The 26,549-nt window shown below is 46.0% G+C and overlaps 1 protein-coding gene across 2 annotated transcripts in view; it reads right to left on the reverse strand.

Moving 5' to 3' along the window:
• The window catches only part of LOC121618223 (serine/threonine-protein phosphatase 2A regulatory subunit B'' subunit alpha-like), a 29,274-nt gene extending 3,018 nt beyond the window's left edge, over positions 1–26,256 (reverse strand). Inside the window, exons 1-11 of one of the 2 annotated variants that reach the window (XM_041953585.1) lie at positions 22,659–26,256; positions 5,323–5,607; positions 4,902–5,005; positions 4,696–4,798; positions 3,908–3,982; positions 1,792–2,035; positions 1,214–1,262; positions 1,025–1,114; positions 725–900; positions 472–590; positions 95–201 (exon numbers count right to left, since the gene is read on the reverse strand). In XM_041953585.1, the coding sequence (XP_041809519.1) occupies positions 95–201; positions 472–590; positions 725–900; positions 1,025–1,114; positions 1,214–1,262; positions 1,792–2,035; positions 3,908–3,982; positions 4,696–4,798; positions 4,902–5,005; positions 5,323–5,607; positions 22,659–25,436 (4,130 nt within the window). In that variant the 5' untranslated portion in view covers positions 25,437–26,256. The remainder of the gene's footprint in view (positions 1–94; positions 202–471; positions 591–724; positions 901–1,024; positions 1,115–1,213; positions 1,263–1,791; positions 2,036–3,907; positions 3,983–4,695; positions 4,799–4,901; positions 5,006–5,322; positions 5,608–22,658) is intronic. The other variant, XM_041953586.1, reaches the window with a different exon arrangement.
• Positions 26,257–26,549: the final 293 nt, after the last annotated feature.

Raw genomic sequence — 26,549 nt, forward strand, 5'->3', positions numbered from 1 at the left:
TCTAATTATGTTTGTGTCTGCTTTAAATGCACGGTAAGCTGCAGAGAACTCTGATTAAAAAGACTGATGCAGCATGTATGCAAGTGTGTCGTACCCCTCATGCAGCTGTTCGTTTGCAGTCTCCTCCGCCACAAGAATCTCATATTCCTCAGAGGCGTATTTATCCCAATCAGACGGCTCCGGACCTTCGCTATCGATGTCCTGGAACAACATGAGCCAAATATTAGGATTTTACAGGTGTAAAGTAAGAGAATTTCATACATTATTACAAAATAAAATAAGGCGTTAAATCTGTATAAATACATTGCACCTGGATCTATGGAGGATGCATCAAAAAGCAGTAGTGTATTTCTCTAGTGGTAATGGAGGATTTTTGTGTAGAGTAAATACATTTGAGCAGAGAAACCTTTGACAGATCCTTCAATATGCAACTGCAGCTGTATATTACATAAAAGTGATACAAATTCACACCTTTTGCACAGCAAATGGGTCTCTCTGTTCGTGGTCCAGGTATTTCTCCAGGTTGAAGAAGGTGTCAAAGAATATGTGGGCCATCCGGCAGCGCTTCAAATCACCAAGGGTTATCTTACCTGAAGAAAGCCACACAGACATAAACTCACGCAGGTGTCCAATTCAGAAAGGAAGGCAGAAAGGATGATGGCTGGGCATGGCTTTTCAACCAAGAGAAATAACAAAATAAAGGTGAACTAGTGCTGGCGCTAACCTTGGCTCTCGGGTTTGACCAGGTCGAGCATCTGGCAAAGCAAATCCTGGAAGGGCAGAGGCTCGATGCCCATCCTCTCCATCCTCTCACACTGCTCCTCATAGAAATACTCCAGTTCGAACATGGACAGGACACCATCGCCATCCGTGTCCATGCAGCGGAACCAGTACTCAATACTGGAGGGAGAAAAGCACGCAGGGTGACACACTGCATACAGACACAAATAAAGTGTGTAGCATCTGGCTGGGATGCATCATGAAGAAATGCTCAGTCGCACAGAACCGAGCGACTGCACGTTACCTGGTGGGGTTTTTCTTGTCTTCTTCAGATATGAGGAACCAGACGAACTCAGCGTAGCTCATCCTGCCTTCTCTCTGCACAGCGTTACCCCTGGAAACAAGAAGAGTCACAGCCGTTCGCATTCAGTGCTGCCATTGTGGTGAAGAAATCAGCACCTCTGCGTTTGTTTACGTGTGTGTTTCCACTTACCGAGTGACGGCCCCCGAAAACAGTCTTTCAATGATCCTGTTTGAGGACGCTGTCAGAGGACAGAACGGGAAAAATAAGCACATTTTCATCAAGACAAATGGATTCTGTCGTACACAATTGTGCATACAGTAGAAGCACTTGCGTAAGTAGTAAATTCAATTTTGGCTAAGTGGTCATTAAAATACAGTCACAAATGTAATGCATTTCACATCACACAGCATGAAAGTGGGATAAACAGCTGCTGTGCTTTACACCAGCTAGCGGGGGCCCAACAAATGGAACAAAAAATCCAAACACAGTCTGCTTTTGATTCTTTACTGGCATCCAATCCACTTTGAATGAGACCAAAAAAAACCCTTTTATTATACAGAACAATAGAACAAATCATAAATTTGCCTCAAGGCTTTACAATCTGTACAGCAGACAACACCCCTCTGTCCTGAGATACGTCATGTTAACGACCGTAAATGTGATGTTTTTGATTTGGAAACAATATTTGCTTTGCTTTAAGGTTTGACTTCTGTCTTGATATACTTGCAGAATAGCCCCCATGTTTCTGGAATGGATGTTGCTCTCACCGTGGTCGTTGTATCTCGCCAGGTCTTTGGGGTCAATGTAGAGGTCGTGGTCGGTGTCCAGCTCCCAGAACTTGCAATAGATGACGTAGAAGTGTTCGTAGGAGAAGTAGTCAGTGATCTGGTTGATGTCGTCCTCCTCCTCCAGCAGGGCCAGGGTCTGCAGGAAGTTGCTCCTGCGCAGCTCCATCATGGTGATGCGACCAGTCCACGAACGGTTCACCACATAGAATATCCGCTGGATCACCTGGAATAAGAGTATTCAAAGGGGATCAGCATGAGTGAAAGCATTTCACAAAAGGGAGAGAAGAAGAAGAGTCTTTTAAACTGAACAGTGAAATTCTTTGATGAAACAGAGCCAGAAAAGTATCGACACAATCACACAACAGTAAGAGCAAGTAAGTGATCATTACAGGCTGAACTAAAACCTCTTTAGATCATTAGAGATCGCATGTAAGAGCTCTATAATAACGCTGTACAGAATTATGCTTCCCTCGACTGTTTTCTCTCAATCAATCACTGTATTTGCCCCTAAAAGGCAACTGGTTGTGCAGCAGCGAAACACGAGATGAAAGCATATGAAAACAGCAGAAATGCAAAACAGAAATCAGCAGAAAGAAAAAGGAAACAGAGCACACAAGTTAAAACAACAAGAAGTTTGATTACGAGTAAAAATATCAAATCTGATAATTGAATGCAGGTTCTGAAAGGGTGCTCATGTCACCTTGCCAGAGTGACGGAGAGACGGCAGCGGGGATGAAACGTTTTTTATATCCGTTCGCTTTGGCTGGTGTGAGTCTAAAAGAGGCGTCAGGGTGGACGGACTCTGCTTTCAGTCCATGAAAATAGCCTGAAACTCACATGGGACCTATACAAGCCGGACTTGTTAAACATACTACTACTCATTTTGCCATGAGGGAGACCTAGCAGCAATGCACCTACAGTAGGCCTGATATTTTAGCCCTCATTGACAATGTGAGCGAGACAGGTCTTTAGCATGCAATGGAAACAATGAGGTCCGGGCTCCCTGTCCCTGAAACACAACACTTCGGCTTAGTAAAGAGCGGATTAGCACTTATTTCCTGGTACACGGACCTCCCAGGGCTACTAATGTCTCATACAGTAGCGGGTCAGCTGGCCTAAACTGAAGGAAGTGTCTTAATATGGGCATGTGGAGGGTCGGGGGCCTCTGCTGCGGCGGGCCGCGGGGGGCATCAGTGTTTCCGTGACGTCGCCGCACGCTGACGCACCGGAGGACGGACTTCTCTGCATCTCTGTACGCAGCAAAGCCTCGACTTCTGAAGCACGTGTTGCAGCTGTCCCGATCCACACACACACACACACACACACACACACACACACACACACACGCACACACACACACAGTCTGCTGCTAAAGTCACTAGCTGTGCACACGAGCCGTTTTGCTGACAATGTAGGAGGTCTGAGAGGTCGCTGATATCTAACACTGATCTGGAGGAAAAGCACTTAATTAATGAGCACTTTCAGGGTGTTATATCATTACATTTCATCAGTGGGTTATTATCACATGATGCATTAACACATAATTTTACTGGTAGTTTGCAAGTTGAGGGGGATCTTACTCAAAATGTTTTAAACATGTTGGACAATGTCATCTACAATAACACATGTTATATTATATTTTATAATCTTTATAATCTTTAAAATCTGTTATTTGTAAAGTAACGACAGCTGTCAAATATCAGGAGGGGAGTAAACGGTGCAATATGAAGTATCAAGGACGGGAGTGCCACAAAATGGAAATGATTAAGTAAAGTAAAAGTACACCAAAACTATGCTTGACTACTGCACTTTTTGTAACATTTGGTTTAATTAGTGTAATCTGTACCTGTGACTTTCAATACATCAAGTATGACTGTTAATAAAATGTTAATAATGTGTAATGATGTCTGATGTTTAGCTTAGGTTGCTGATTTAGTGCTTTTCTCTTATATAATGCTGTATGTATGCAGCTCTGTTACAGCTACTCAACAGACTGGCAAAAGCTTCAGACTAAATCATTCTCGATCTTATCATTACGCTAAAACACACCTTTACAGTAAAACACGAACAGGAAATCGTTTTTCATGCCGCTTACCGTTGTTATGTAGCGGGAATGGAATTCAGGTGCATCCTTCAGAAATGTGAGCCCGGGGTGTGTATCCACGATGTCCTGAACAGACAAACACAAACAGGAAGAGACAGAAAAAAAAACATTTAGGGAAGCTTGTGGTAAACACAGAGGAGCAGCGGTGGAAGAAGTACACTGAAAAATACTCTGTCACAAGGCCCACGTTCACAATGTTACTGCAGTTCTGTGAGTAGAAGCAGGAAAATGTACTTAAAGTTTTAAAAGTACTCAATACATTCATGTAAAGCAGGATTTTTTTGTTGTAGCAAGCATCTAATGATTATTTTCATTGTGGACTGATCTGCTGGCTATTTTCTCCAATAATTGATTGATTGACACAAAGTGACGCCTTCACAATGCAAAATTCAAAAAGATAGATTAAAATAAGTAAAATAACTAAAGAGAAAAGCAGAAACTTCTAACACAGAAAACAAACCACAGAACAGTTTTGTATTAAAATTACTGAAATGATTATCAGAACCGATCAGATCAGAACTTTCTGTCAATCAGCTAATTGATTAATCAATTAATTCTTTCAACTCTGCCTAGTAATTTATAACAAAACACCACATTTTATCAGCTCTGCAGGTGATTTGTGAGCAGAAATCCTGCAAAGTGGTAGAAGTAGCTCAAATCTGTACTTAACTGCAGTACTTGAGTAAATGTACTTAGTTACATTCCACCACTGCAGACGACAGCACAGAGATTGATTAATGTTTGCTCATCTGATTGATCCCGGTTGATAAGCCATTCACCTGCAGCAAAGGAATGAAGTCCTCCTGCTCCAGGTAGTTACATCCGGGTTTGGCCAGCAGGTAAATAAACCTTGATGAATCGTCGTGGCAACTGTGCAACAACCTGCAGGAGAGGAGAGGAGGGGAGAGTGGTTTAATATCGCAACCTGATCATACTTATCACGCCATATTTCTAAGACTAAGATGAACAAAGAGGTCTGTCTTACTTCCTCCAGGTTGCGATGAAGGAGTGAACAGAGACGAAGCCCGTCCTCTCACCACCTGCAGAGTAGAACATGGGGGCCTTCCAGTAGAGCGGACACCCGCATGCCTGAGGAGAAACACAAGAAACCCTCACCATCACCTTTCCTGGAAAACAATCGTGGACTGCATGCCACCGCGGTGCTTGTTTCTCTGAATCAGTGATCGCACTGCTGAGAAGGGAGGGGCTGCATGCAAACAGCAGGTCAGAGAAAAAAAACGCTTCCAGAAACAGTTTATGGAATAAATCAGCGAGATGAAACATGGAAACATGTGACTGTGCTGACATGTCGATGCTGATCGTTTCATCTTTTAAGCTTTTTTTATACCTCGGCTTAAAATTAAAACAACTTGAACAGTGTATTTTCCGCTGCTGCAGCTGCTGACCTTCGCAATCTTGCCCATTTCATATATATCAGCCTTCTCCTCCTCAAACTCGGTGAAGGCCGCCTCGATGGCGGCGATGGCCGCGTCGTGGTTGGCGACCGGGCCCATGGCGGGGAGCCCACGGGGGTAGTAGAACCTGGGAATGTTGATTGCAGGGGGAGGAGGGGTGACTATCACTGGAGCCGGAGGGGGGCTGGGTGAGCGCGGCGTTGGGGCGGGTGAGGCTGTGGCCAGGGCGGGGGCTGGTGGAGGTGTGCCTGGTTTCTTCTCTGGTTTGGACTGGACCTGGAAAGAGAGAAGGGAGACCATGTGTGGGGAAGCAGGGTTTGGGGTGATAATTTTGCACCTTTTATCTGCAATTCTTTGAATGTGTGATTGTTTGTCTGCCTGATGTGAGTCATTGTTCCACATACAGCACACATGCAGCCGTACTGCTGCCTGAAAGTACGTATACATTCCTCTTTTCAACGCTTTATTCGTTTTATGGGAAGTACAGTAATTAGATGAGTATTAGGAGTACTTTCCCCAGGACTGCAGACAAGACACAACTTCACTTTATGAGGATGAAGGGCCCACGTAACGGGACGTGGTGGAAACTCCCAGTGAGTCATAAACATACGTACAAACAACCAGAGGCTTGTTTTACAGTCAGCACTTCAGACGGATTTAAATGGTTGGCAAGAAAAGCTCCAGGTGGCACAAGACTGCAGCAGTCAAGACTATGGAGGGTTTAACTTAACTTATTCATCTTAATCTCTGGAACATCAACAAACTAATGAGGGGACATAAACAACACACCTGCAGCGACTGTATGGTTTGGTCTAGCCCTTGTGCACGTATGCACATCAATAGAGATTAAATAAATTTTATTTTAAATAAAAGCAACGCTAAAAAGGCTTGAGGGCAGCCTGCAGTAGGACATGCATGAGAAAATAATAGAATTTGCCTCAGATTGGGAAGAACTGGCTCCACATTGAAGTTCTGAAAAAGACCTTTTTAATGTTTCACAACATTTAAGATTGCTTTATGTACCAATCAATTAGGTAAATGCTTCAGTGAGTTTCAAGCAGCCATGTCTATTTTAGACCCAACACAAGACTCACTTCATGTGGAAGAGACAAAAAACTGCACCCATACACTGTGGTCTGTCCTCAGGAGGAGCGCAGGACAGAATTATTTTATCATCAACATCATGTCACATTTCTGAGCTTTATCTTCGGGTTTTATTGCATTTTCTGCTCTTATTGATGCTGACTGATTTTAAATTATTGTCTTTGCTAGCTTGCTAACTTTATGGCAGCTAACGGGCATCCTGTTAAAGAATAAAGAATAAACATACTCTCTGATTCACAGCAATTTAGAGCAGAGACAAGGAGATGTCAAATCTGATGCAGGACCCTCTTGCTGTAACTCAAATTCAGGCACTCCGACCAGCATTTAGTGAACACGACTAGCATCAGAAGCGCTCAGCATGTTGGAGCAGGAGCTCCCTAGTGTTTGGTGGGTGTCTCCTCGAGGGCCTCCATACTGTGTGCACTAAGGAGGACAGCTGTAGGGGGTCCTCCCCCCTCCCGCTCTCCTTCACAGAGTTCATGCTTTCACTCTATTCCTGCACCTCCCGTCCTATTAATAACCCGCTGGTATCCGCCTCAGAATAGTTTGTCGTTGCTGGCATGTCACTCTGTGTGTATGAAAGCCACAGGATGAATCTACTGTATGTGCGCTCATGTGGTGCAGCGAACATGTGTGTGTAAAGGAGAGACACTGAGAAAGATACACTAGAAATCTAGAGCTTATCAGGATTTGGAGGTATTTTTTTATTATGAGTTTGCCTGCACGTCCAAACTCCGCCCGTCCTGCTCGCTGCACCGACTGACCTGTTGCTGCTGGAAGGACTTGAGTCTCTTCTTGAAGCGTGAGGGGAGGACAAAGTCACACCCCCTGGCCAGAAACGCCAGCTCCCCCCTCAGGTCAGGGTCCCGGCGTAACGACGTCTCCTTGATCATCATGGTGGGGGCCGAGACGCGCAACCCCCCACCAGACACGGCCACCGGTGCGGCTACTGACACGGCGACGGACCGGCAAGCGAGTAAGGAAAGTGAGTGGGCGACGGTGAGGAAGTCCACTTAACAGCTCAGATATCCAGCAACCAAAAAAGAAAAAAAAAAAGCCAAACACCTCAGGACAGCATGTGTGTGACTTCAGGCAAAACGCCCTTTGGCGATCCCTCACACTCTCAAAATTTCTGTCCTCCAGGCCCCGTTCATATGTACCAGCTCCCGGAGCAGTAATCCAGCAGAGTATCTGTGCAAAGAGGCGTTCCTCGAGACTCCCGTGCCACTCTGCAGGCCGGGAGGCAGAACCATGGCCCCTAACAGCAGCTTCTCTCTGGGCTAGAAAACCTCTGGTGTCCCCCCGTCGGCTCTGGATGTATGTATTTGGTGTAGTCTCACTGGTGCCTGCTGCTCCAAGCTGGGCTCTGACAAACTGCACTGAGAAACATGAGCCATGCCGGGGTCTGGCAACACACACACACACACACACACACACACACACACACACACACACACACACACACACACACACACACACAGCAAACCGGCTGTCCTGAGCATTAGGGTGGTGGGTGGAGGGTGGGGAGGGGGTTCAGCCATGTTGCATATCTGTGTGTAGTGTTTTGCAGGATCTGAGTGCTCATCAGTCCCGGTCTTTGACTAAAGTTAGCCAGCGGGAACTCAAAGTGAGTCTGACTGAAATAATTCTACCGCAGACGGATTCAGACCGGTGCCTCAGCGCGAGCGGAAAGGACAGGTAAGCGGAAATCGTTTCACAGAGGCATTTTGGGATGGAGTGATGAATCAGCAGGCGAAGCACCTGTTGTTGTAGCTGTTGACATACAGTTATTCCACTGGACGCGCTCGGGGACTTAAAGCAGTGTTTCCTTCGGCTCCAACATTAAAAGCTGCAAAATCCACGAGTGTGTGAAGAGTCACTCCTGATTGGAGAACAATTATTACTCTTATTATTTATTTAGCAATCTATAAAATGTGGAAAAATAATTAAAAAGGCTCATCACAACCTACAACAAACAACTGTTTTCAACACTGATTAATTTAACTATTAATTTCTCTGTTAATTGTTTAAGTCTTTGGTCTTTAAAATGTCAGAAAACGGGGGGAAACTCGCACATTCTGCAGCCTGAGGTGATGTCTTCAAATTGCTTGCTTTGCTCCACCAGACAGAAGACAGAAGAGCAGCAAATGCTCATTTGAGAAATATAAAGAAGGAAGTGTTGATTGATGGACTGATTGATTTTCAAAGCAGTGGCTGATTATTTGTCTGATTGATCACTCGATTAATAGAATCAACTCTGGAGCATTGAAAGCTTTTCGGCTTACAAGGATGTAAACGAACAAAAGCAGCAAATACTCACGCTTGAAAAGGTGGATATTTGATCATCTAAATTGGTGACAATTGATTTTCTGTCTAATCACTGTAGCTCTACTCTGAACGCCATCGGCAGAATTCAGGTTTCTTTCTTGATGCTTCTGATGTGTAGGTGCAAAATAAAAATGTTGGAGTTTCACTCTAATTATAGCTAATTAATAGAGAGGATAAATATATAAGTGTTTGAAAACACTAACACAAAATCCTCCATGTGGAGGCCCCGAGTCTGCCCTTTCACCAGCAATGCCAGATCAGGCCAGCGCCCCCCTTCAGTGCCAAGCAACACCAATCTGAACCCGACAGAGGGGATCCCTCAGGACAGACCGGCGTGACCTAATTCAAACTCGCCCGGCTAAAATCCCTCCAAGATGAAGACACAACACCAAATGTCTGCCATATAACTGTTTACACACCGTGTTCCGTGTATATCAACGCTGCCGCTGACTGTCGGAGAAAAGGAAACCGTCGTTTTCTCAGAATCTGTTGGCGCAGTAGACAGATTCCACTGCGGTTGTGTGTCAGAGCAGCTCAGATGGAGAGTCTAGTGCCCTCTAGTGCTAAACGGGCCTCCATGAGTTTGGCAACTCATGAAACTAGTAGAAAAACATCACTGCAGCTTAAGAAGATGAAGAAGAACTGTATTTCTATGATGTGTCATCCATTGAAGGCCCTCTTCTTGCTGTTTCATGAATGTGTTTCATCACACGATGAACTGTCAGATGTCTCTGCAACGGTGTGTGTGACTAACAGATGAGTCTCTCACACACCAGACGTGTAGAAATGTTCTGAATGTGTCCGTGTGCGTGAACGACTTTCCAGAAAAATAAGTGAGTCACCTTGGGTTTTAGGGTAACTCCTCTCAGCTCCCTGAACGCCCCGCTGAATTCTTTGGAACAACTGGACTCTGAACCAGAGCCAAGGTCGCATACCGATCCCACACACACACACACACACACACACACACACACACACACACACACACACACACACACACACACACACACTGACGCTAAAACACATTGTCTTCTTTCTGGCCACTTCTCACCTCAATGCTGCAGGCGGAAACATTATACAACCACTATCTGGCGCCCATCAACAAATGAGCACGATCATCTCAGCGGCCATGTTGACTGCTCACCCCTCCCTGCCCTTTTTCTCTCAGCCTGACCACTGAAAGTTAGTTCCCGCCACTTCCTCTGCACCGCCTCATAAAGTGCAGCGACGCACTCGTGATATCATAAATCTCTGTATAAAGAGATAGGTGTGTGTATGTCGGTGTGTGCGCGAAGAGAGCCAGAGCAGATGCCATTGGGCAGCTGTGTGCTCTTTTCCTGTCTGACTGACAGTCGGTGTAACCCGGCCCTCTGAAAAAGCCTGCGCTCGGTCCTAAAACCAGCCTCTCGTTCTCGTGTTAAACTTCCCCTCCAGCTTTTAAAATACCGTCACTAAAGCCGGCGCAACAGCCAAATGAATAAAATGGCTACTTTACCGAGACGTGAAGACCGTGAGGACGGCGTGGGAGCGAGCTCCTTTAAAGATTCTGAGATGCTCCGCTACAGCGTGGAGGAAGCTGGCTCAGGTGACACAAGTGCAACTTGTGGGACAAACTGTTCCTGGTGGGAGGGATCCATAAAGCCAGCGGTGGTGTGTGGGTCAGTTCTGAAGCCACTTTAATGCAGAATGACTCCAATGCTTTATTTGTTTATGGGCTATATAAAAAGCTGCAATAATAAGACTGTAACCGCCCTGAATTCAGGTCAGTTTGGTTAGGTATTCAACTTCAGTCGCATAAGAAAGAACGGCATTAAATGGGCTACTGTGTTGAAGCTGCAGTGTCCATACTTTTGTGGATGAAATGGCTTGAAAGGGGGTCGCTCGTATAGGCGATCCCACAGAGAATAATCGCCTCATTCTGCAGTCTACCTCACTTTTTTAGCGTCTTTCAGCTCATTGTTTTGATTTTTTGGCTGGCAACTTCGCCACCGTCTCCAGCAGAAGCGAGCAGCTGTTCACTGTCCACTAACTACCCAGCGCCCAGACACAGTTAGCAACTAGCTGGTGAACATAGTGGAGCATTTAGCAGCGAAAGAGGCAGATAGTTCCCTCAGGAGCTGCTCTGCATGTTTGCTGTACCGTCCTTATATGGTTAGCAGTGTTGTGTTTACAGCTTGCTCCACTGGCCTCACGGGCCAAAAAACAAAAAAAATGAATCAATTATTACAGTTTTAATGACAATTCGTGATTAAAATCAGGCCACATAATGAAGTCAAATGTGCAGCCCCTTTACTTAGTGTCATACTGTACAGCCAGATGGAGCGTTAAGGTGTAGGTCATGATGAATGGTCCAGTGTGCAGGATTAAAGGAGATCAACTGGCAGAAATGGAATATAATATTAATAATTGTGTTTTCATTGATGTGTAATCACCTGCAAAGAAGAATCACAGTGTTGCACTATGTTGCACCGCCATGTTTCTACAGTGGCCCAGAAAGAATAAAAACTGGCTCTAGAGGGCGCCGTTTGGGTCTGAAAATGCTGAAAACCTAAACACTGGTCCTTTAAACCTGCTATTACTACTGAACGGATTAACAGGTCTTTTAATGCACTGAACTGAATCTAAATCAGTGTTATCTGATACTGCTAGTCTGTATTTTTTAATTATTTTCTGATGAGGAAACACAATTAAAATCATTCATTTTTGACATATTATTTAAAAAAATCCATGGATGATTTTGATTGTTTTATCTTTAAATATCTTTCTGATCTCGAGTGTGGATGAGAGGGCTGAAAAGCAGGTGGCTGAGCAACAGGTGTGTGTGTGTTGAGTGTCACGTCTGCAAGTGCTCTCCTCCGCCCACACACAAACCTAATCCAAACCCCACTGCTACAGGAACAGGTGAGTTAGCAGCCTTCACGGAACTGATCGAATAAGTGCATGACGGGAAGAGCGGAGGGACCGAAGCGGAGGATCAGTTGTCCAACAACAACTGTCGCCCTCATCCAACTGTTAAACACGCGAGACGTGCACGCGTGTTAAAGACGTGCACACACGCCTTCCTAAAGGGTTTAATTAGCGCACCAGCACTGGGACAGGTCTCTAAGTTGTCAGGCGCATCGTCCGTGTGAGTGTGTGCGGGCGTGCACGTATGCCTCGACGGACTCGGTTATCAGGAACTGCTTCTTCCAGTCTTTCAGAGAAGTTGAATAGTGTGAACATGAAAACTTCCTGAACACACACACGCACTCACACACACCTGCTCAGTAGAAGTGGCTGTCCGCTGTGTGTAAAATTATCCGTGTAAATATAGCAACCGATTTCATGTTTATTTCTGCTTCAGGCACCGGGCAGACTTTGCACACATATGCATGGAAGCACACGTGTCAATACACACACACGCGGGTTAGGTTGGGTAAATGCCTAAAAGCACAATTTAATAGAATTTGCTGATGACTTTACTAGTAGAGTTACAATCAGGCATTTAATTGTGCTGCTTAATCACACTAAACCTATTACTGTCATTTATTGTTTTTCCATACAAACTTTCTATGATACAAATTCATGAGGTTTATTTATATTTGCTATGTGATTTATAACTTCATTGAAATAATAAGCTAAATGTAAAAAATATTAAATTATTGCCACATATTTTCATTTGTTTTTTCACTAAGTATAAAGGTTTTTAAAGCTGCAGTAGGCAATATTATTTATTTGGCCTTAATCCTACAAGCAATCATGGTTAGCGAGCACGTAGCTAGACAATCACAGCCACTCTGTACAAACAAAGGTCATTAAAGCCAGGGGCGGTCCAAGGGTGCGTTTTTGAGAAGATGAGTCCCGTTGAGAGGGACCGGGGTCTTGGTGAGGCTCAGCGGGCCCTACGAGGTTTCACGGGGACTCCTCCTGCTACCGTTTGAGCTGGTGGGTTTGCTGGGTCAGGCCTAGCGGAGTGACACGAGGCAGCAGAGAGAGGCCAAAGGTTTGTGTATGTGCGTATAAACTACTCTGGCTTTAAATAATTTTTAATAAGACGATTACTGTAATGATTACCGCATTGGCAAGTGCATGTTGTTATGCATGTCAGCCTTATATTTTTATGTAACGTTATTTTTAATACTTGCAGTGAGACCTACTGCCCACTGTGACAAATAAAGTTTCAACTTCAACCTGATATCACATGAAGCAGACGCCTCCCCCTCCCCGTCTCTGTGATTATACACACACTCACTTTAGGCCATGCCTGCCAAATGCCATCTCCATGGCGATAACCCTTTCCCTGGATTGAGTGGCGGGTGGAATGCTCCCAGGGTTACCGTGCCAACAGCAGGAAATGCAGTTCACATCGCCGCTCTGTTCTTTATTCCCAGTCTCACTTCCTCTCAAGGAGGACACACACGCACATAAACACAGACACACATGCAAAGTTGCCTCGGGAACCCCCTCCCTGAACTGCGGGGAATGGGTTGGAGCGCTGCTTCCGTGATAGATGAAGTGAATCAGTGCCGGCCACGGTCTGCCTCACATCCGAATCAGAGGAGGACAACATGGGAGCAGTTAAAGACGCAGCTGCTGGAGCTGTCTGAGGGGAAGCGGAGGCTGTCCTGTGATAAAAACATCACAAGCTCGAGAACCACAGCAGCATTGACAATAACCAAAAAATGTCAAACTTCTAATTTCACTTCAGCACAAAGCATGAACAAACGCAACAATTTCATCGGATCTGTGACTAAGCAAACATTATGGGTGATCTAGTCCTCGTTCGAGCCTTGTCTGCAGTTATTAGCATCTGTTGTTTGCACTTTTGAGATTGTTTGCAGCTTTTCTGCAAACAATTTGTGCAAACCAAAAAGTCTTTATACCAGCTGATTGAAGGTAACTCATATAGCACCCTAATTTACTTTCAGACTTTTATGTATTTTCGTTCAATTACTTCCTGTGTCATTCTTCCTTTGGGGAAATTCTCTGATTCACGTTCTGGCAGAGAGTTGGATGAGTCTACAGTTAGCAGCCATTAGCCTAGCATACTATAAAGACTGTAAACTGGGGAAAACAGCTCGCCTGTCCAGCGGTAACAACATCCGCCTCCCAGCACCTCGAAGGCTCACTAATTAACACATTTAACAGTTAAAGTGCCAGACTATTTCTGAGCAGCTGCCAAGCAACAAGGGGAGACTCCAGGTTGCTGCTCCAAGCTAAGAGACAGTCCAGCAGATAACTTCCTGAGAAACATATGCTGTTTCTGCCAATGCTGATACCAGAGCTCCTTTTTCTCGACTGCTGTTGTTGTCGTTGTTGTGATGTGTAAGGTTACGTTTCAGTTTAGCGGTGAAAAGTTCTGTGTCGGTTGATGCCGATAGACTGTGTTAGGGTTTGCATCCAGTCAGAGTTTTCACCATCTGGAAAGCTTGTTTGACGTCCATGCAGCCAAATTCATGCTCCGCTTTGTCCTCAAATCTCAGTGTTGCTTTAGGAACCTCGTTTTGCAGTTTGCAGCCCACTCTCTCAGCGTCAAAGCTGTATGGTTTTCTTTCAGGCTCAGTTTTATTTGAGGGGTGATGCAGGGTTCGGAGTTGGGATAATTTCCTAATTTGACTGGATTGGTTTTTATGCAAAAACGGATATAGTCTGTAATGACAGCGACACTGTTAAGATTGAAGATGTCCCAGTTGGTGCATGCCAGGGAGCTTTGGACCATGATGGCGTTGTCTGACCATTGTAAGGCGCTGCAGGATTGTGGCTTGTTACGGTTAAATTCCTGTTTGAATATTACTGTGTTGTTAATAAAAGGAGCGGGAAGTGTATGGGGTATAAGGATTTCCTTTGTCCAGTCTGCAGCTGTTATAACACACTGGAGCTCTGGAATACTGGCTAATATAGAGCATCTTCAGGACAGCTGTGCTCACCTTTCGGTGCATTAAGGAGCGACAGCCCTCGTTTCCTATCAAGCCGAGTGCTGGACTGAGTAGTTTAAGTTTTATCTTCTAAAATGCAAATGCTACTTTTTGTTAGTGTTTGTAATCTGTCTCTTCAGAACATTGTGGTTTATGTTGGTAATCATCATTTTTGTGCTGGTTTATAACCATTTTAACCATCAGTGAGGTGTCGGTTACACTTCTTGACTCCAGCTGTAGTTTGGCAAAATACTACCAACATGCTGCTGAAGCATGATGTGATGTAGTCACACTAAGATATAAAATTACAGTAGAATTGAACTGAATAAATTGGCCCAGTTGTCACCAATGTGCAATCCAGCTATTTGAGACAGTATCTGACTGACATCAGTATCAGATCAGTGCATCCGTAGTGTTAACTAGTGATCTTGAGAGAATTTTTCTCAGTTTCAAGTCTTCATGCTAAGCAAAGCTAACCAGCTACAGATTTATTTGCCATACAGACATGAAAATGGTACTGAAGTAAGTGTATTTTCAAAAATATTGAGCTATTCCTTTAATATTGCTCTTTCACTTTTGGTACTTTGTTTTGTGTGTTTAGACACAAAAGATATTTGACAGTTAAACAACACAGTAAAGGGTAAATATATGATAATCGTACAGTAAAGGTCATTTTAATTTATTGTTTCAAAAAATATATATATAAAACACATAAAGCTAAAATCTGAATGGAGAAAAATTTAAAGTTTAATGAGCATTAAAATTTTGTCGACACAATATTCTGTTTCTTTTTGCATGTTTGTACGATATATCTGTGACAACCAAACTTTGTGCACTCTCCCAGTAAGCCGTTCTGAATAACTGCAGCACATAATTCTATCAAAAATGAGACAGAATTTTTTAGGTAGTGGCGCTGCCTCAGCAATCACAGGAGGAAAGGCATCATGCTGTGAAAGGATTTATAGAAATCTTTATTTAATGTGTCACTTTACTGCCTATTTCTGGGAGGGTTGCCCGGCTGCATCATCCAAAAAAAACTGCCCAGTAAATCACCTCCTTCTGCAGGAACAGCAGCCTGTCAACAAGTAATCTTTAATAACAACAAACTCCAGGCCTTCATTGGCCAGCTTGGCTTTTTTTATTTATACGCGTGGCTATTAGGGCAAGTTTTGCATTACCTTCCTGTGGCTATCTTAAGATTTAGAGTGAGTGAGCTAATCCTACATCAGCAGCAGTGATGGGCCTCGGCCTGGAGCGGCAGCGAGAGAGCTGTCAGTGCAGCGAGAGACTTCATGCAGCCAATGGTGGAGCAGATCAGCTCCTGTTTCCTCTCTTTTTCAGAGAGAAGAGTAAAGATAGACAGGAATGTTAGGAGGGAGAAGAGCCGCTGCACAAGCTGCAGCCCTGCAACATTTAGGACAAATCTTAACAGGAGATGGTCAAATAGCACTGAAGAATGCACATAAATATGTTGCATAAGTCATGATCCTACCCTGTAGACCATTTACATGAACCAAACAAACCACCTTGACATGCCTTTGCCATGCACCATTTTCCCAGTAAACAAACATACAACATGAAGACAACAGCCTCTCTTAGACCCAGTGCAGCACTGTTTCTTGCACCACCCTTTCATTCCAACTGTCATTTCATCATAATGACACAATCATGGCAGATTGTGTCACTGCTTAAACACAAGACCCCTTTTCCCTCCTTTATTTTATTGCAAGAAATCAGTTAAACTCATCAAAAGCAGCTTATAAAAAGGACAAACATACTTGGGCAACAAAACCGATTTTGACTTGCATCCTAAAACACAAGCTTTAGTTCCCAGCTCATCCTGCAGATGGAGCTGCAGATCCTCTTCATAAGAAAAACAGCAGCGAGGCTGGCCCAGCGGTGTGTGGTACAGCAGGGACCGAGGGTCACTAGAGGGTAGCAGCTCCCTGCTTACTCCCACGTCTGAACTGTCCGACGCTCAAGCCTCAGGGGTGAGCCTGGATCTGACTGAAGATGCTGGTTTCTGCTGCCTTTGATCCCTCGTGAGAGGCTTGTGTGATGACAACCGTATACTTATAGAGCAGATCGCCAAAGACGAAGGCTCAAAATATCATTTTTATACAAAACACAACGTAAAAACACGCATTTGGCTTTAGTGACACAGCACTGGTTGGACTGAATCAAATGCAGTACTCTGCAGTACTTGTTGGACCATCATTACAAAATATACACCTTTCATTACTTTTCGCGCACTAAAATTTAGCAGAAATCTATGAAAATCTGGATTCATTTCTAAAAGTTTTCTGGAGAAAATCCTCGGCCCAGTTTGGGTGGAGCTGGGTGAAGGGTGAGTTTAAAAAGAGAGGGAGGGTGGGGTTAAACAGGGATACTGTAGGGAAATGAGTGTGTGTGTGTGTGTGTGGAGGGGGGGTTTCTACAGAGCCATGATGTTCTGGAACATTGGCAAACTCTTTCACAAGGAAACACACACACACACATGCATGCATGCACACACACAGGCACGTACACACAGCCGGCCACACCCACATGGACATAGTCCGTATTCTGAAATGAACCTAAAACACATCCAGGCTCCATTTGATCTCCCCTGGTGCCATGACTCTGCGAGGGAGCCCCCATCAGCCAATCAGAATACAACTGATATTCTGGGGTAGGGGAGTCCCACCAGCCACCTACTGCTTATAAACATGTTGTGGTGGTTTCCATGGTGACACAGAGGGAGGCCCGGAGAGTTACGCAGCAACGCCTCCCACTGAGCTAAAAACTTTTCAGATGAAAAAGTGGCTTGCGTAAAGTAAAGTAAGGCTTGCGTGTGTGTGTGTGTGTGTGTGTGTGTGTGTGTGTGTGTGTGTGTGTGTGCATACAAGCATCTGTACAAGTGTGCACCCTCCAACAGAGCACAATCCATTGGGAACAGCGGTTGGATGCTATCCCAGCCTGCACTGGGAGTGGTGAATCATGATGTCACTTGCTTAAAAGTGTTGTGTGTGTGTGTGTGTGTGTGTGTAAATATCTTCAGCCAAATATGCAAAGTTAATGAACCCCACCATTTGTGATTGTGTGTGTGTGTGTGTGTGTGTGCGTGTGTGCGTGTGCGTGTGCATGTGTGTGTGTGTGTAGCAAAGGGTTGGGTGGTGAATATTTGATTGTCCAGGCTAACCTTGCTGGTATGAACTGTATTGGAAAAGTCCTCTCACACATAGCAACACAGGCCTCAGTCTGGGAGTGCATTGTGTTTGTAAGTATGAGTGTGTCTGTGTGTGTATGTGTGTGTGCGTGTGTGTCTGTGTGTCTAAATGAATGCATTCATCTGCTTGTGCACCTAGGTTGAAACAGGCGTCTTTCCCCACTTGGCCGAGATTCCCGCTGTGACCTTATTTCCTGTGGAAGCAGCCGAGGAATGATGTCATCCTCCGCCAACCCAGAGTCAACAACTGAACGCTGCAGCCCCCCTGTGCACACACACACACACAGACACAGACACACACACACACACTAACTCTAACTCAATCCCCCTCCCCCAGCACCATGAGTCTCTTTCTCATCTTTTCCACGGCCGTTCCTCTTCTTCTCTACCTCACTCTGAATTCGCCCCCCCCCCCCTTGTCTCACACCAACATTCAGCTTTCCTGTCTGCCTGTTATTTCCTTTTTATCTCCACATTTTACTTTGCCGCTCCTTCCATCCTCTTTCAAGGCCCCCTCTGCCAAAAAACAGTGGGTCTACAAAGGTCAACAGTTCCTTTCCTCATGTGGCGAAAAAAGATGGGCAGGAAATTCAGAAAGAGGAACACTGACTGACAGAAGAGGCCGGTTATTTTCAGACAAGAGATTATCATCATTCCATCAGGCACATTGCAGCCAGCTGCAGGTGCAGACTGGATTTCTTTGCACATGCAACTTTGACGGGACAGCACCTGAGAAAAGTGCCTGTTACTGTATGTGTTGCAGTCTTGCAATGAGACAGGATGCTGCTTATAGATAGAGGTTGTCACATTGCTGCCATAACAGCAAATTAATTCCACTGAAATGCGTTTTTCAATTTGGCAACGGACGGCCGTTTCTCAGCAGGATGTCCCAGTTATGGTGCATAATCAGGTATGGACAAAGTTAGAAGTGAAGTCCTACCACCTTCTCACCAGCTTCCTGTGGGAAACCCTTCAGCACACCCTAACTTAGGGCTGTAGGCTAGCTTCTAGCCTAGCAACAAGTCCACAGCAGTTGGCAGAAACACTCAAAACAGCAGGGTTAATTAAGCCACCAGAATGGCAGCTCTGGGTTCAGCCAGGAGTGTACTGGGTCTGTAAATCATGTCAGCAATGGCTGCACTGAAACAAAAACAGAAAGGTCAGACTTAGTAGCAGGGCAATGTTCTCACAAATATCTCTTCTTTAACTTCCCCAAAACAGAGAGAGGGGAAGAGGAAGATGGACCACTGGAAGACCAATGACCTGAGGTACCACTGGCAGATTTATCCGACTCCACTCGCAGAATCACTGCTGCCACGTCTCCCCGCTCTGAGTTTGACTGCTGTGGCCTTGCCTCTGATTTATATCAGCTGGCTTCCTTGTCTCCATGGAGATTAATGGGTCTGCTTTGACAGGTGCAGAAAGCCCTGTATTAGTCTGTCAGCAGCAGAGTCAACAATAAACACATGCACACACGCACGTGCACATGAGGATGCTGCCGTCTGAGGCCAGTGTCATCCCAGAGGGCTTAGCAGAGCTTCCCATCAAAGCCATGGCGGTGCCAAGGGAAACACAGCTACAAATCTCCAAGGTGGGGCGTGGATGATAGCGCAAGGGCATTTTCTCACTTGTGTGCGAGGGGGCTTGCCTTGTTTATAGTTTGATTGGCAGTTTAATGTGCAGCTGAGGCAGGAGGCGGGGTTGGCGCTGAGGAACATTAGCATAATTCCCAGAGTGCCGGAGCAGGTATTGGATGTCAGAGAGCTATTCCGAAACTCAGCTGTGACCCACAGTAGCACTGGGTCAACTTACCCTCGGGCCAACAAACAGACACGCACACACATGCACGCTCACTCGAACACACGCTCACCACAGGGGATTCACAGGAATACACCTGTATGCATATGCACATGCAGGAACACATGTGTAGATGCACACACAGGAGCAGCTGGACGTGTAAAAAAGCTCAGATGCACGCACAAAACAAACGTCACACACCGACACACATACACGCAGGTCCATTTACACTGTGGCGACAGTGAGTCTGTTAGCGGGATGCCATAGTACAGAGGGGGGGGACAGATTTAGGCCTCTCTCACACCTAGCTCTGCCAGGGGTGGAGAGGGTTGGAGGGTAACGATACCGTTAACACTCAGCGTGCCAACAGATGCCCCCCACACCCTACCCCAACTCATCCCGCCCTGTCAAATCCCCCACCCACCCTCATGCTGTGCTCCAATCAGCACCTCTCATTGGGTCTCTCTGCCCTCCACACAGCAACAACTGTTATTCACCGCTCCCAAAATAACACAGCGGCCAATCACAGGGCAGCAAGAGAAGCGGCGGTCAACGTAGACTGACTCCTTGACTGCAGGTGAAAGAAGGACACCAAGGAGACAAACAAAAGGGACACAGATGTAGAAAAGAAAGGAAAGAAGGTGGAGAGAAAGAATGGCAAGAAACGTGGAGAGGAGAGGAGCAGAAAAACAAAAACAGAGAGGAAGGAGGGATGGATCAGCAGACAGAGTACGGAGGAGGAATGAAATCGCGTAATGATGTGTTTGGGTGCTGGCTGTTCTGTTCTGACTGTGGCAGCTACCATGGTAACCTCATAAATAGGTGCCCTACATATCATCGGGGCATAAGGTTACACAGCTCAGTAAATAAACACACACACATAAACAGCAGCAGGAGGCTGGTGAGGAGAAGGAGGGATGATGGGAAAGCACCAGAATAAGCAAATAAGTAAAAATAAAAGGGATGGAGGCAGAGAGAGAGCAAAAACCGACCACAGTAATGACTTGATACTCTGTGTAGGTGTTAATGTGTGTTTGTCTGTCATACATAATTACCTAAATCTACAATGTGCTGTTGAACACCCACATCAGAGATGAGCTGAGGTAACCCCCCTGCTAAGTTTATTCACTGCAGTGTCAGAGCCTTGTGCACACCAATTCAGACACACACACACACACACACACACACAAACACACACAAACACACACGCTCCAATTGCCTTACCATCTCCCTCCCTCTTTAGCACAACCCTAAATTACCTTTATAAATATTCCCCGGGGTGGAAAGGAGAGCCAACACACACCCATGTCTGCACACACACACACACAAACACACACACACACACACACAAACATACACACATTCACGCTTCACAACGCAAGTTGGAAACCAGGAAAAGTCAACAAAGAGCCACTCCTAGCACAATGAGCTGTTCTGTTCCATGATTCAGAGAGCTCTGAGCTCCTTATTCAAGCCTGTGTAGGGAAACTGTATAAGCGTGTTCATCGCGGTTAATGAATACTATTCATCACGGCCCATCAATTACAGTGGCATCGACCCCGTTGTGTCACAGCTATGAAATTCTCGCCTGGGTGTTTTATGTGACTTGTACTGAAAGCAGTCGAGGGTTTCTTTCAAACGGGCTATCTCAATCTAATGCTGTCAATCACTCTGTTTCTTAAGTCTGACACTTAGTTACTCTCAGACTCCTTGTCTCTTTGCTTCTTACACCATGGCAACAGTAACATTTAAAACACATTTTCAGATGCTGCTGCAGCTGTACTATGAGTCAAACTCTTGACTCAGTTTACTCGACTTCTGACATAACAGCAAACATCTTTTCTGCTGTGCTGTGCGGCTGTGCGATGTGACAGTATATGTCGTGTGACAATAGAAAAACATCTATCGTTTCATATTATGCTCCTTGTTTATTTCGCTGTGTTGCAAATTCTTTACAGCGGTATATATTCTGTCGACACTTCTGCACAACACGGATGCAGGCAGGAAATTTGCATGAAGGCAACACAAATAAACATGGAGGCGAGTGAACGTGACACACAACGGGAAACAGGAGAAGGACTCTGACCAGCCAGGACTAAATGAAGAGCTCATATGTAAAAGAGGGGCTACTCTGTCGCATGGACGTGGTTTGGGTATGAAAAGTCTGACATGGACCAGAAAACTGTACTTCACTGTACTGCAAATTATGCCACCATAATAGACTCAAACACCACATTTTTTTACCACTTACGCAAGAATCATTTCAGCTCATATTCACATTTTAGGTCTATATTTATTTACTTTGCAACTATAGTTGAGAAGTCTTTTTTTTAACTGAAAACTTTGCACGAAGGTTCTACATAAAAGTAGGAGAACGTTGTTTTATATAAACTACTCATTGAATTTACAGAAAATGTGCTATATTGTGATATGTACTGTTATCTGGGGATATGAGATTTTGGTCTCTTTCCTATGCGCGACTGCAGTGACTGTGAAATAAATCATAGCTGCATAGCATGTAAATATCCTCCAAAATCCTGAATGGGACTTAATAAAGAAAAGTGTCCTCTGCTGATATCCGCTCTAACTCAGACAACTGATTTGCAACAGATTTGTGTGGAACCACACTCCAAATACCAGAAGTGAAACTGTCCTCCACAAAGCAGTGAGCTGGTGTTTCAGCCAGAGACAGTTGGCTTCAATAATGACGAAGATCTTTTTCAGCAGACACTGAGAATAATAATTCAGGTCTGAGACGTGCAGTTTATCACATGATTAAAGTCCTTGAAATTCCTATTGCTCTATTTCCCAGATGAGTTGAAAAGGTATTAACTGACTGTGCACAATAACATCTCAAATGGTGTGTTGATACGTGGGCAATCATGCAGCTGTAACAGTGTGAAACTGTGATGTTCACTAAATTTCTCGTTGTCTTTCTGGCTGTCCATTGACTTGAGCATTTGTCAGTAGTTTTCATTTCAAGGTGTTTCACTTACCCTGATCACCTCTGGAGTCTGCTGGATGAGGAGGGTTGAACCAGTGTCTCTCACAGCAGCAGGGTCACCAACAGCAACGGCAGCATCTCTTGTGGGTGCCACAACTGGGATGGCTGCAGGGGCTGGAGCTTCAGGTGCAGCCACAGGTGTAGGTTCAGCTGAATGTGTGGAGGAATGCAAGCTCGCAGGTGCAGCTGTTACAGGGGCGGGGATGGGTTTTGGATCAGGGTCACCTGCAGACGCTTCTGTTACTTTATCTGTTGCCTCAGTTGTAGGTTCAGGTATGGGTGTAGGCAGAGGTTTGGGGGAAGCATCAGGTGTATGTTTAGGTGCAGGTTCAGATGAAGCACTGCACACAGCTTCAGATGCTGCGGTTGTAAGTGTCGGCGCAGCTGTAACTGCAGGTGTGTTTGCCTGGGAGTGTTTTGGCGGTATAGCTGGCACTGCATCTGTGTGCATGGATGGAGCAGTGGGAGCAGCTGGTGGGATTGGGCTCTCCAGAGGGGTGTCAGCCCTGCCAGTGGTGGCAAGTGTATCCTGCAAGAGCCTCATCACCTCTCGCTCCTTCCCGCTGTTCCTCTCAGCGCTCCCTGAGCTCCCCGCCCCAGAATCCACCAGCTCCTGGGCAAAACTCTCAATGCTCTCCAGGATCCTCAGCAGCAGGGCCCCATCCTCCTCCTCTCCCACCACAGCTTCACTGTCATCTCCCTGCAGAGGAGTGAGACTCTGGGGGGTCCTGGAGCTAGGGCCATTCATGGCTAGGTGGTTGTCTGGCTTGTGGACTTGGAATTGGGTCATTTTGGGCTGAGGGGGGACCTCACTGAAAGTGATTCCCTGGTCTCGCTTCCTGGTTTTGGCTGGAAGTGGAGGCTCAGTGTTTCTGGGGTGGCTCATACTCTGAGACAGATTCTCCAAGTCCATCAGCAGCTTGTCAATGTCATCATTTCTGTGTGAGACAGCTTTGGGTGCTGAGACTGTTTGTGAGGCAGAGGAGGGCCAAGTGGGGTTGTAGCCAGTGCTGGACGGCAAAGTATTTGAAGAGTTATGGAGTGTGTGTGGATGGGACAGGTGTGTGTGTTGGCCCAACGTCGTCCCGTTTTTGTTCTGGGTAATTTTCACCCCCCTGGTTGGAGTGTGTGTCTGTTGTGAGATTTGCTCTGGTGTCTTGTCCACATCTGCTTCCTCCTCCTCGATATAAAGGGCCTCCATGGGAGATGCTGGAGGAGTGTGTGTGTACGGGGGTGTCGGGGAGGTATGATGAGGGGAAGGAGAGTGTGTCGGAGAGGATCTGGATGGAGAGCATGTGACAGACGGGGGAGAGAGTGTATGTTGTGTGATAGAAGAAGGATGAGGATGTTGTAGTCCATTGGTAAGCGGAGTGGCTCTGGACGGGGAGCTTTGGGCTGGTTTGGTATGGATGGAGTCTGATTTCAAAGAAGATGAGGAGGAAGGTAAAACAGAGGAGGGAGTAGAGGATACAGAATGCGGAGCAGTCTTTGTAATTGGAGGTGACTGCACCACATCCTCGTAGCGAGGAGGTTGCTCATTGCCAAATATTGGAGAGAATGGCCCCTGCTGGATGGAGTGAAGAGTGTTGACCAGCTCAGCAAGATCACTGTGTCCGCCTCCCTGACCTCCCTGCCCACCGCCTCCGAAAGTTCCAATTCCCTCCAGCTCCAGAGGTAGCCTCTTCAAATAGGAGCTGAGTCGGGTCATCACGGCCCGATACACACTGTCAGGACTCGCTCCTCCTTCCTCTGACCCTCCGCCAGCTTTGCGTCTGATGCACTGCTTGATGATGTCGGTGCATTTCTTTAGGTCTTCGGAACATTTAAGAAGGATGTCAAGGCAGGCACGGATGTCCTCCCCGCCTGATCCCCCAGTGCCGCCCTCCGCTCGTGTCTTCTCCAGCAAACGTGCAATCAGGTTCTCCTCCCCCAGGGTACTGAGGTACAGGGAGGCCACGGTGTTCAGACTTTGGTCCAAAGACCCAATACTCGACAGGCTGCTTGTCGATCCGCCACCCACTTTGGTGACGGCAGACAAGGTGCTTGTGCTGCTCTTTAGCTTTGTCTCCTCCAGGCCTGTTACTTTCCCTGGCACAAATGGCGGCAGGTTCTCATCATTACAAGTAGCCATGCCATTTGTCATACCATTAGTCATTCCGTTTGTGGTGATGTGGGAGCTGAAGTGGCCGTAGATGATCTCCAGGTCGGTGGAGCGACGGCTGAAAGAGTCAGGACGGACCTTCCGACCTTTCCGGAAGGTGACGTGGCTGGAGGAGGAGAGGCGGAGCTTGTCAAAAGAAAACTCTTTGAGCTTACCACTGGCCAGGTTGATGGCCTCTTCGGTGATGTCCTTCAAACTGCCAGAGGAGCTCAGGTTTCCAGTCGACCCTCCAACATTGGAGGCCTTCTTACCACGCCACGTGGGGCTGTCCTCCCCCAAAGACAAATTGCCACTGCTGCCTGCCCTCTCTAGACCACCATTATAACTCGTATCCATGGTAACACTAATTTTACCATGGTTAGGAAGTTGCTGAGTGATCATGTTACGGGAGTGTATGAGGGAGTTGTTGGGGTCAGTGTATGCAGGGTCAGGCGCGACAAGCAGCTCGGAGCACGTGCCACGGTGTGCGACAGTACAGTCCAGTCCCTGGGACAGCGCCCCACATGGCCCTGAGCAGTAGTGCACAGCGTGGGAGTGAGTGCGCCGATCCACCACCACACTGTTATAGCAGCTCACACTGCTCACCACTACACGATAGGCTGCTGCCATGGTGATCAATGTCCTTCAGGGCATAGGAAGCTCAAAATAATACCAAAATGTAAAACAGTAACAATATAGCTTTAAAAAAATCCTGCAGGAGTAGAATGTTTTGTTAAAACTCCTTCAGTTTAGAGATATAAAAAGTCTAAATACTAAATCATCTTGCTGAAAAAAAGATGTCTTTTAACTACATGGTGAGAATTTTCTAAGAAAATACTGCAACAAAAACAAAAATTGGCAATCAACCAGTGCAAAGAAATGTCTACAACGTCTACAACAACAACTTCCAAAGTAGATATCCTTTTATGCTTGCACCCGAAAGCGCTTTAAAGTGTTCCACTCTCTTACAAAGGCAACAAATTCCTTGTCTGAGATCTCTGGGCCTCTTAATAACAGCTGTAAGGATCCTCCTCTCTCCACAGGCACCTTTTCCGTTTCCTCTCTAGCAGCAGCTCATTAGCCACTAATGACAGCCACGGAGGATGGTGACAGCAGAAGATCCAGCTGGAATATCACCCATCCCTCCAAAGAAGCTGCCCCAAGGGCTTAATCCAAGGCCAGCGAGGCCATAACACTGCCCCAGCCAAGGCTCATCCTCTGGGCGATGAGATGTTGGAAGAACCCTGTCTGTGGTTTCTGTAGTCCTGACGGAGCCGAGGATCACTCGCTGACTCCAACACAGCTGCAGAATAGCAGGGGACCGACTACAGATGGCCGACTGCCTCTTTCTTGCTCTGAGTGTGTGTCAGTCCCGTACTCTCTCTCTCACCCCTTCCGTCTCCCGCTGTCAGCCATGTGTCAGAGGAAGTGTGCGTTTCTGACAGGAGGACACCACCTGCGAGTCAGCAGAGAGGAGGGAGGGTGAGAAAGAGGGAGAGGGGAAACAGAGGAAGAGAAAGTCAATCATTAAGACAGCTATCAAGAATCATGTGTGTGTGTGAACGGAGCTGTGCATGAATGAGAAACACTCCATCTAGCTAACATCCAGATGACAGCCGATACGACAGTTTCGCCTCTTTATCATCAAAAAAACCCTAAAAAACAAAAAAAACGTGCATAGCTTCCTACCACATCAACCTCAAACAGACACACATCCATACAGAGATCAAACGGAGAGGAGGA

Source organism: Chelmon rostratus, chromosome 15 (genome assembly GCF_017976325.1).
Source record: "Chelmon rostratus isolate fCheRos1 chromosome 15, fCheRos1.pri, whole genome shotgun sequence".
In the NCBI taxonomy this organism is placed as follows: Eukaryota; Metazoa; Chordata; class Actinopteri; order Chaetodontiformes; family Chaetodontidae; genus Chelmon; species Chelmon rostratus.